General features: G+C 35.0%; 2 protein-coding genes across 3 annotated transcripts; both read right to left on the bottom strand.

The window, feature by feature from the left end:
- Window positions 357-2307, bottom strand: LOC104735180 (UPF0664 stress-induced protein C29B12.11c-like). Of its 2 annotated transcripts, none has more exons than XM_010454914.2 (6): window positions 2192-2307; window positions 1525-1704; window positions 1268-1379; window positions 1061-1132; window positions 744-970; window positions 357-644 (listed from the first exon to the last, which is right to left on the bottom strand). In XM_010454914.2, the coding sequence occupies exons 2-6, from the start codon at window positions 1632-1634 to the stop codon at window positions 542-544; spliced, it is 624 nt and encodes a 207-aa protein (XP_010453216.1). In that variant the 5' UTR covers window positions 1635-1704; window positions 2192-2307; the 3' UTR covers window positions 357-541. The 2 variants fall into 2 exon arrangements, with proteins under 2 accessions (XP_010453216.1, XP_010453215.1); XM_010454913.2 differs by having other exon boundaries at window positions 1525-1637.
- LOC104735179 (NADP-dependent malic enzyme 2-like) lies at window positions 2701-6776 on the bottom strand. Its single transcript, XM_010454912.2, has 19 exons — window positions 6412-6776; window positions 6084-6204; window positions 5914-5988; window positions 5650-5801; window positions 5464-5569; window positions 5305-5370; window positions 5097-5192; window positions 4916-4987; window positions 4724-4807; window positions 4537-4635; window positions 4394-4441; window positions 4255-4308; window positions 4062-4160; window positions 3863-3952; window positions 3699-3776; window positions 3516-3590; window positions 3324-3414; window positions 3082-3210; window positions 2701-2993 (listed from the first exon to the last, which is right to left on the bottom strand). Exons 1-19 carry the CDS (start codon window positions 6552-6554, stop codon window positions 2905-2907), a joined length of 1767 nt encoding a protein of 588 aa, XP_010453214.1. The 5' UTR covers window positions 6555-6776; the 3' UTR covers window positions 2701-2904.

The following is a 10276-nucleotide window of genomic DNA, read 5'->3' as shown; positions in this document are numbered from 1 at the left end:
CCCCCCCCCAAAATTAGGGTTTACAGCTCAGAACGATTAAGATCCTCACTCAAATCCCTTATTAGTAGCCTCGCTCTCCCTCCCTCTCCTAATTGGTGGGTGTATCAGTATATAAACGACTAAAGTAACTTTAAAGGTTGTCTAATTTCAAAATTCCCCCAATCAGTTCAATTGGGGCAGAACAAGAATGCTGCTGAGTGTTACAATTTTGTCGACCATAAAAAAATCATCAAACAGTCTTCTATCACTAATCGAACCGAACCAAACCACTTTTGTGACTAATCTCACAAGCTTCAGCGATTCGTTTGTTTGCGATTACTTTATATGGTTGACGTTGTTGTTCATTTTGTGCGATATATAAAAACCAAACTTTTAATCATTATATGAATCCAACTGTCACACAGATACAACCCACACACCACCCAACAAGTCTCATCTTTATCATCATTACACAACTCGTCTAGTTTCCAAGGTTAACACAAAACCAACAACACATCTGCTTATTTGCAACACTACCCCGTTGCGTATTTTTTGGTGTATGTCAATGTTCGGCTGCACCCGAATGGTAAGCTCTCCGCCTCAACTGAGATTCCCCTGATGGCTGCTGCAAATATATCCTCGTTGGATCATTAGGGTCCACGTACCTGCAACATACACAATGACCCACACATGCGATTTTCAGAAATAACAGCGTTTTAATTCTCTACCGAAACATTCTATTTTGATTCAGAGAGGGGACTTACGCATGTCTCATCATTTGTTCCACAGGGGTCTGAGCGGCTTGAAGAGGATCAACTCGTGGAGCTGCCGCCGCTGCTTCTGCTGCTTGTTGCATTTGTCGATTGTATTGCCTCACTGATGATATGAGATTCAGAAAGAGAGGAACAAACGTCCCGCAACCACCTTCCTTAAACAGGATCTTGAAACTGTGTGTTGAGTACAGAGCTCTATGCTCGTTTTCTGGCACCACCTGAAAAAAATTATTACAATGCAATTAAGTATACAGCAATTTCCTGGCGAGGATTCAAATTGTAAATTCCACATGAAAGTTTGCACTTACAGGCTCCACTTGTCCAGCAATATTGTTGCAGTGAAATATTGGCTGATTGAATTTCTCAGCATGGACGTAAAGCTGCAGAGTAATAACATATATAGTCCATAAGCTAATATGTATCATGAAGTCCCTTAACCAAATTTAATAGAGATATACTTGTACCATGTAGCATTAACTGAATAAGAGAGAAAAACATAAGATAATTTACTGTACCAGGGGCATGTCAAAAGCAACAAAGTTCTCAACGGGCTTGCTTGCAACAAAGACCATCCGTATATTGGACAAGTAAATCATTCCCTTGGACTTAACATGACCTCCATGCCCTCTGGATCAAATATAAAAAAGAACATTAGGGAAATGTTTAACACCCACGGCTCATATGTCTCACTTCTGAGACGTATCATATTTACAAGTAAACTTATTGGCTCATATGCTCAAAAAAAAGCGAGACAAGAGTAGGGAACACGAACCCAGGGATCTTGTCGACTTCAAACTCAACACCATCTCTGACTAGAACGAACATTTCATTAACAAAGGGAACAGGCATCCCATTGGGTAGCAATTGAGGGTTAAGCGCCATGAGCTGCAGGTCAGATTGATCAAACAATGATTATATAATTCCTTGTTTTGTTCTGCTTCTTTGTGTAAAACTGATCACCACATACAAATGAAAATGTAAACACATTCCAAAGACATTAATAATCAGAGGTCAATCCAAAGGTTCTTAATGGAAGTATACTCAACAACCAAAAAAAACACATGAATAGTTAAAACCCAGGAATAGGATCCCTTGCTCATGATTCATGGCAATGACACACGTTAATTTACAATTTCCTCTATTACCCAATTCAAATTAGCAATCAGAATTCAGCGGAACGATCTAACCAGAGCCGATTGAACAAAACCAAAACACTCGTAATTGTAAAATAGAAACAAATCAATCATACAAAGAGAGAACCATGTAAAATTCCTTAATTCTAAGAGAATCAAAATCTGGTAGCAGCAACAAGAACCAAGTCACAGAACGACCGAGGTTTTAGTAGTTTCAAGCAAGCCCCTGAACTATTCGCGCCGCATCTGATCTGAAGAAATAGTAGAGTTTCCCGGAAAAAAAGCAAAGAATTTGAAAGAACATACCTCTGTCGGAAGCTAAAAAAAGAAAAGGATTTGGATCGGAGTAGAGATTGAAGAAGATGATTCTGATTTGATCAGAGCTTCTCGCTTATTCCAGAAGAGAATAGAGATGATCACCCGGTTTATTCTTAAAACCTTTTTAACCATTATTAGGTCCCTCAACTTATTTCTTAAGTTCGATTTCACCCGCTATTATTTTTTGAGTACTTTTAATCCTTTTATAACAAATACTACTATATTTGCCAGATTTTGGTTTAAACTTTTCCATTTTAAAAGTACATGAAAATATTTTTTGGTTTTAGTTGTTCAGCTAAATTGCTCCTCCTAGAGTCTCCATGAAACTTTTGAGGCTATATAAGATCGTACAACAAAAGAATTCCAAACAAGGACAAAGCATATCACTGACGTGTGGAGCCTGTAACGTTTCCAAAATGTGTGGGTTTAGGACAAAGCACATTTCCAAATGTGTGGGTTTGGAAATGTAACGTTTTGGACAATAACGATTGGTAAGATTATAGTAATTAAAATTTTATTATTCATCAGCAGATACAAAGAGAGAGAGAGAGAGATTTCTGAAACGAACATTAACATCAACATGTAGGAGGACTTGAAATCAAACAAACAAACAACAAGAAAACTTAATACAAGCCTTAAGAAGAACTATTATTTAGGGTTGTGAATAGAAGAATCTGCAGGTTTCTTCAACAAAACTTTTTTTAACGATAGTTTCTGTAGACAGGGCTGTACATGCTGCTCTCTGCAAACTTCACCAGATCCTTTGCACGTGGGAGGTTCGACGCCAATCCTACAACCACAAGTACATCCATTTAGAACTTTGAGAATATATATAGTTAGGACGGTCTAAGGGTTAAAGACAGTTTCGTTTTACTAACCGAGGTCATAGGTTTTGGCGGCCACACTGGCTGCAATATTAGCTGAGATCTGTCTGATGTTTGCGAATGGCGGGTAGATCAGACCGTTGGCGAAGTGCTCTTCTGTGACTTGTGCTGCCAATGCTTCAGCTGTTGAAAACAAAGAGAGGCCAGTTTATGAGAGTTACATTGAGAATCTTGCAAGTGACTGTCACTATTCATCAGTATCCAAGTTTGATTTTGTGATGTTTATTTCTACTTACAAGCTGCGAGAAGCATGTCATCACGGACACGGATAGCACCAGACATGATCAAACCAAGACCCAAACCCGGGAAAATGTAGCAATTGTTTGCCTGAGGTGACGTAGGATTATGGAAATATGATGTGAGCACTTAAATTGTCACATTTAGAAATTTTAAAAGTTGAGAGGAGTAGTTGTGGAAACAGCACGAACCTGGCCAGGCAAGTAAGTTTTGCCATTGTACTCAACAGGATCAAATGGGCTTCCACTTCCAAAAATTGCACGACCCTTTATTAAGCATAATATATGATGATCAGACTTGAGAGCACCAAAACTAAATTATATTATCAGGAGTCAGACATGAATCACATTTAGAGGTCCTATGAGACAGTATACCTTGGTCCATGTGTAAGCCTGTTCTGCGGTACACTCAGCTTGAGAAGTAGGGTTTGAGAGAGCAAGAATCAATGGTTTCTATAAGCACACACCAAGACCAGTATTAGAACAATAGCATACAAACCTTGTTTTTTGAAAAGCAGAGAGGAAGAACAAAAAGAAACCTCGTTGTTAGTAGCCATGGCCTCAACAACTTCCTTTGTGAAAGTTTGACCCACACCGGATGTTCCAATGAGAACAGTTGGCTTGATTGCCTGTTTGAAAAAGTTTCAAAAAAACAGAGTGAACACAAGAATAAGACATCTAACATCAAGATTCTCTATTAACCCATCAAGAAATTTAAAAGATGAGGTCATTGCGTACATTGACAGCACCAATGAGGTTCTTGACAGGTTCGTGCTCATGCGCCCATGGCTGCTTGAAGTGCTGAAGAGATTCTTTGCGCGAGCTAACAATCAGTCCCTGCAAATAAAGTTGAAAAGAGAAACATTGAAAACCAAGAAAGGTTTATCTAACTAAAGAGATTGAGCCTGATCTGGGTGGTTGCCATCAATACCTTGGAGTCCACGAGCCAAATCTTCTTACGGGTCTCATCGATGGGAGCTCCAGTCTGCAACACAACCAAAATATGATCAGTCACATATTCTTGGCTAGAAAACAGAGAAAACACAAGAACAAAAAACAGATTGACTAACCTCTTTTGAAATCTTAAGAGCAATTAGCTCAGCGATACCGGTTCCAGCCTTCAAAGAACCAACGAGATAAACCGTAAGCATAAAACATATAAGTAAACAAAAATTCTAAGCTTATTATTGAGTACAATGCTTTCTGGTCTCACCTCTCCGGCACCCAAGAACAAGAAGGTATGGTCAGCCAGGGTTTTACCAAGCACCTTCTGAGCGGCAATAAGCCCAGCAAGCACCACTGATGCAGTACCCTGAAATTACACAAAACAAAAACAAGTTCTTAGTAAGGCGCTCTGACACTTCAACCATAATGTAAGAAAAATATCAGATTTTACATACCTGGATATCGTCATTGAAGACAAGATGGCTAGAGCTGTACTTAGACAAAAGGTCAAATGCATTGTGGTTTGCAAAATCTTCAAACTGAAAAGAAGAAGAGCATGTATGATATTATTCCGTGACATCTTAAGAAAAAAAGAATAATTCTAACAAAAATCATAGTTCGTGAGAGAGTTGTATCCTATGGCTCACCTGTACCAACACTTTCTCTCCATAATTCTGCTTGACAGCGCACATGAACTCGTGCAGAAAATCTGCATACTCCTGAATCACAAAAGCAAAAAGACTTGTCAGTTTTTGAAAAAAAAAATCATTGTATTAGACTATTAGTTTATAAGAAGAGAAAAAAATAATATGAGAGAGATTAGTAAACCTGGCCAGTTGCCCTTCGTTGTTTAAGGCCGATGTAGAATTCATCATTCAGCAACTTCTCATTGTTTGTACCCACATCAATGGTGATTGGAAGACACTGCATTTGAAAGCGGATTTACATTTAGGATCAAACTGTTATTACTGAATAATCAATCAAGTAGAACCAACTTCTAGGCACAAAATATTTCAGCTTCTGTTCTAGTGCTTACAGCTGATGGACGGATTCCTCCCAAAGCGGTGTAAAGAGAAAGTTTCCCAACTGGAATTCCCATTCCCTGGAAAAGTTTACAATAAATGATAAATACAGATTTTCAACATAACATGGGAATAAGTTTCAAGTGTTTTAACTCAAGGATCCATTTTAATACCTGGCAACCAAGATCTCCTAGACCGAGAATACGCTCACCATCAGTAACAACAATAACTTGGATCCCTCTCTGGGGCCAGTTCTTCAACACTTCAAGAATCTTGCCCCTAAAGAACATACATTTCAATTTAGTGTTTCAAAAGAAACAAAATGGAAAGTGACCTGGCTAAAGAGATTCAAAACACACTTCTCTTTCAAACTTATGTAGAGACCCTGTGGCTTCCTGAAAATGCTTCCATACTTCTGGCAAGCCTCACCAACTGTTGGTGTGTACACAACTGGAAGCAACTCCTCAACATTATCAACCAGAAGCTTATAGAACAATCTCTCGTTCCTTTCCTGCAAGATTCAGATACATAAGCCACCAGTTCAAAAGAAACCCAACCAAAACAAATCTTTATGCACATTCTCTACTGCTACTAAACATGGTTTCGAAGGAACAATCACTGACCTGAAGATCCATCAGGGCCGTGTAACGCTGTAGAGGAACAGTGTACTGGCGGAGATTGTGCATAAGCTTTCTCTCCTAGTAAAATCAACCACAAATCACAAGTTAACACAAACAAACCCAAATCAGAACTAAACAAAAGTGAGTTCTTTTATATAAAAACCTCAAGTCACCTGAACATCCTGACTCAAAACCACAGGGGGAAGAAGACCAGTTAAGTAATGAGCATCTCTTTCTTTATCAGTAAATGCAAGTCCCTTGTTGTAACGCGGATCACGCATCAACGAGTAACCACTGAAAAACAAAAAAAAAAACATTTCAATCCATTATAAGCTCCACAGAAAGAAAAAAAAAAGTGGAACTTTAACAACCAGAAAAACTTAAGTTCATATTTTACAGAAATAAAAACGCTAACTTTACTTGCAAGCAGCTTTAGTTAGCTGAAGAAATCGTGATAGATCAACAAAAGGGTATGAAATCTAAAGGAGAGCGTTGACTCACCTAGCAACGGAGGTAACCCAAGGAGTGACGAGCTGATCCAAGGTGGCGGAATCCTCACCGTAGACGTCAGAGATACCACCGCCAACGCCGGATCTGTTATCGGCGACATCCTCACAGGGTAACTCAGCCGGAGTACTTCCCATATCTCTCTCTCTCTCTTCCGAGGTGAACACAACAAAATCAAGTAAAACAGAGGAAGCAAGGTTAACGGAGCAGAGGTTGATGAATGATGAGCTTAGAAAGATATGTTTAGGTGAATGATAGATGATGGAAACACAGAAGTGGAGGATAGTGGAATTATATAGGCCAAGAATAAATTATGAGAGAGAGACAGTTTGAAAACGCTAAAGTCTGAAAATTGGAGCTAAATCGTCGTGGACTGACTCAGTCACCGTTCTCTCTCGTGTAGGTCCTCTCTTCATCCATTACCTCTTTTTTTTTATTCTTTTTTTTTTTTTCTTAACACTTAATTTATAATTTTTTTTTGTCTTTTTCATTTATTTATATGAAAACGATTTTCACATTTTTTTTTAATAATTGTAGTACTACACTACCAATCTCCAAGTTGATGGATAAAATAATAACAACTCATCAGCAAAAACTAGTGTTGTGTATTTCTTAATTTTTTTTATGAAGAAATTAATATAGATTAAGAAAATAAGATAGAAGTAGTAATAATATAGGAATACGAGTGTCAATTACATAATAAACGGAGACAAAAAAAAAACAAGAGTGACAAAAATATAGTCATTCAATACGATGCGATAATAAATTCTAAAATTGTTAATTAGATGGTCCTTTTTTCCTTTATTTAGTAATTAATAATAATAAATGGATATAGCGATGTGAAAACAAATAACAATAATTGTATACAGTGAGGATTGAGGAATCAAAAAAATAAAGTAACAACAATTATATTTTGAGGCTGCGGGGATGTGTCTCGGAGGATCAAACTTGGCAGCCATATTGGACCCCCACCACCCAAACTTGTATATGTTATTAGATGATTACCGAATAAACTATTACAAAGAAGGAAAAAACCCACCTCAGGTAGGTATCGAACTGTCATTATTAGTGCATGTAACTATATATATAAGGAATATTTAGTCTATTAATGATTTAATTTAACGATCATTCTCATTCATGGATAAGGATTGCAACGTGTGCGTTACTTATAATTAAAATTTATTACTCGTAACGACATACGTATGTTAGTTTCAGATAGCTTCTTATTTTTTTCATTTTCTTTGTTGCAATTGCACATTCATGAATATATCTCACCAAATTTGTAGGTAGCTTCTCGCCTATTATTGTCTCTCCACTTACTTTTCAATTGACCATTTTCCCTTCCTATTATATTTTCTTGTGTTCATAAACTAAAATGGAGCAAAACGCGTTTATAGTCCGATAGAGAGGCTCTTTTTGTTTCTAGAAAATAGAAGGAAAGGAATCGGTTCCAATATATGTTGTTGCACTTTTTCACCAACTCCAACCATTTTCAAAGTTGACTTTCTATGTTTCAATTTTGTTTTTTTTTGTTTTTTGAAGATTAGAGAAATCTTAACACAAAAAGAAAAGAAAAGACAATACTCCAGCAAGAAACGAGGATATCTAATCTACCGCAGTCAAAAGCTCAATCTCTTATACGAGTCATAAACTCTTTATGAGAAAGAGAGTTCTAAGCTAAGTCCACACATGCGAAAATTCTGTTAATTTACTGAAATTATGTATTAGTTAAATTCGCTAATGGAATCAAATAAATGAATAATATAGCAATTTTGTAGTTAGATAACTACTTGAACATGGTACCTGAAGCCCAAATTATTCATTCTATCTAAATAACCAAAAACATCATTATTTTTATAATAGAAGTACAAATACGAAACTAGTAAAAAACTACATTGTAATGTCATCAGTCTTGAGACAAATGTTTAACTTTTCAGTAAGGGTAAAACTGTTATTTAATATTAGTGCGAGATAATTTCTACTATTCACTACAATATTAAGAAGTAATAGAAAAAGTATTGTATATGAATTTACAAATCATCCATCCAATAACACCCCTTTCTTTTTAATAATTAAGGGAGTCATTGTCTCCCTTGTCCCACCAAAAAAAATTACAAAAAAGTTACTATAAAATATTGAGACTTTAAATATTTTTCTATAAAAATTTTTTTGACAGTAAATAATAAATAATATATTTCCAAAACTTTATTGGTAGTAAATCTGAAAGAATCATTATGGTCAAAATAAAATCTTGGAGTATTAAATTAAAATAAAATCAACAAAAAATCATATGAATATAGCTTTTGTGAGGAACTAAAGCTATAAAAATCTTTTCTTCTTAACAGAAATAAAACTAAAAGATACATAAAATGAGTTTTACAAAAATGTCTATCACCTTTTTTCTTGTAATAATATTGACAATTTCGTACAACAATGTTTTAGCCGCTTCAGGTATGATGTTTCTTATAAGAAGAATTCTCTTCTATCTTATTATTATGTAACTATTTTTGATAATTTAAAAAAAAATCTTTTCAAAATATAGAATCGAGAACAGCAAATATATATGCTAAACATATAGTTAAAGAAATAATTATGTTGTGGGTTGTATGTGTAGGACCTCCGAATTGTTTTGCTAAGTGTGCTGTAGGGTATTATGAAGATTATGAATGCCACATTGATTGTGCAATGAAAGATTACCGTACTGGAAATTGTGTTCCGAATCAAAATTCTGGAAAATGTTGTTGCACTAAATGGTGATTTTAAGCAATGAATTATGTTTTTATTAATTTCAATTGTAATGGGTACTAAATTTATCGAAATAAAACTTATTATTTTACTATATGTTATTGCTTTTATTAAAACATAATTACACAATGAACCCCTTTCTACTAAATAATGTCCAAATGTTTCTAATATATATTAAAAAAGTGTGTAGAGCTACCAAAATGCTAAGCATGCATAGTGTTAAAAATAATATTGGGTTTTATGTGTAGATACACCAAATTGTTTTTCTAATTGTGCTACATGATACTATAAAGATTATGAATGCCACATTGACTGTGTAATGAGTAGATACCATATTGGACATCATATTCCAAATTAAAGATTCGATTGACCGTAAAAATTGATTGTTTTCTTATTATTGCTCAAATTGATTATTTTTTTATTAATAAAAATGTCCTAAAAAAAACAACTCGTCAACTTTCATTTCTCTCAAAGTTTAAAGTAGTTTAGGGCATTTCCAATCATACTCTATTTTAGAGTCAAATCTCTATTTTAGATTAACATTTGCTCCAACCCTATTCTATATTTTACTCTAAAATAGAGAAAATGATAGGATTGCTCTATATATAGAGCAACTCTATTCTTACCTCTATTTTTTTTTACACTAACTTTATTTTAGGGTTGAAAATAGAGTAATACATTGGAGGAAAATAATGCTCTATTTTTGAGTTGCTGTATTTTAGAGAAAAAAAAATAGAGATATACATTAGAGATGGTCTCAAGGGATGATAAAAAGCACATACCCAGATGTCTAGTCGTTCGTGATCACAACTTCTGTTCGAGAATACGCTCATAAAATTGTCAATATTTTAGATCCATGTATATTTTGATTTCATAATTTATAATTCTATATGAATTTACAAATTATTCATGCAATAACAGCTCCAAATAATTAAGGACGCATTGTCTCCCTTGTCCCACCAAAAAAAGAATACCAAAAGTTATATAAAATATTGAGACCTAAAATATTTTCCTATAAAAAGAGTTTTGACTGTAAATAATAAATAATATATTTCCAAAACTTTTACGGTAGAAAATCTGAAATAATCATTATGGTTAAAATAAAATCTTGGGG

Source organism: Camelina sativa, chromosome 13 (genome assembly GCF_000633955.1).
Source record: "Camelina sativa cultivar DH55 chromosome 13, Cs, whole genome shotgun sequence".
NCBI classification, from domain to species: domain Eukaryota; kingdom Viridiplantae; phylum Streptophyta; class Magnoliopsida; order Brassicales; family Brassicaceae; genus Camelina; species Camelina sativa.
Note: the sequence above shows the minus strand (reverse complement) of the source record. Positions and strands in the feature narration are given on the sequence as shown.

Bases quoted from the DNA above. Each gene is read 5' to 3' on its own strand.
- LOC104735180 (XM_010454914.2), bottom strand. From the start codon at position 1,634: ATGGCGCTTAACCCTCAATTGCTACCCAATGGGATGCCTGTTCCCTTT. The intron at 1,380-1,524 runs GTTCGTGTTCCC...TATTTGATCCAG, and splicing joins GAAGTCGACAAGATCCCTGG to AGGGCATGGAGGTCATGTTA. The intron at 971-1,060 runs GTAAGTGCAAAC...AATTTTTTTCAG, and splicing joins TTGCTGGACAAGTGGAGCCT to GTGGTGCCAGAAAACGAGCA.
- LOC104735179 (XM_010454912.2), bottom strand. From the start codon at position 6,554: ATGGGAAGTACTCCGGCTGAGTTACCCTGTGAGGATGTCGCCGATAAC. The intron at 5,989-6,083 runs GTGACTTGAGGT...TGATTTTACTAG, and splicing joins TTTTGAGTCAGGATGTTCAG to GAGAGAAAGCTTATGCACAA. The intron at 3,211-3,323 runs GTAAGTAGAAAT...TGTTTTCAACAG, and splicing joins TGACATGCTTCTCGCAGCTT to CTGAAGCATTGGCAGCACAA.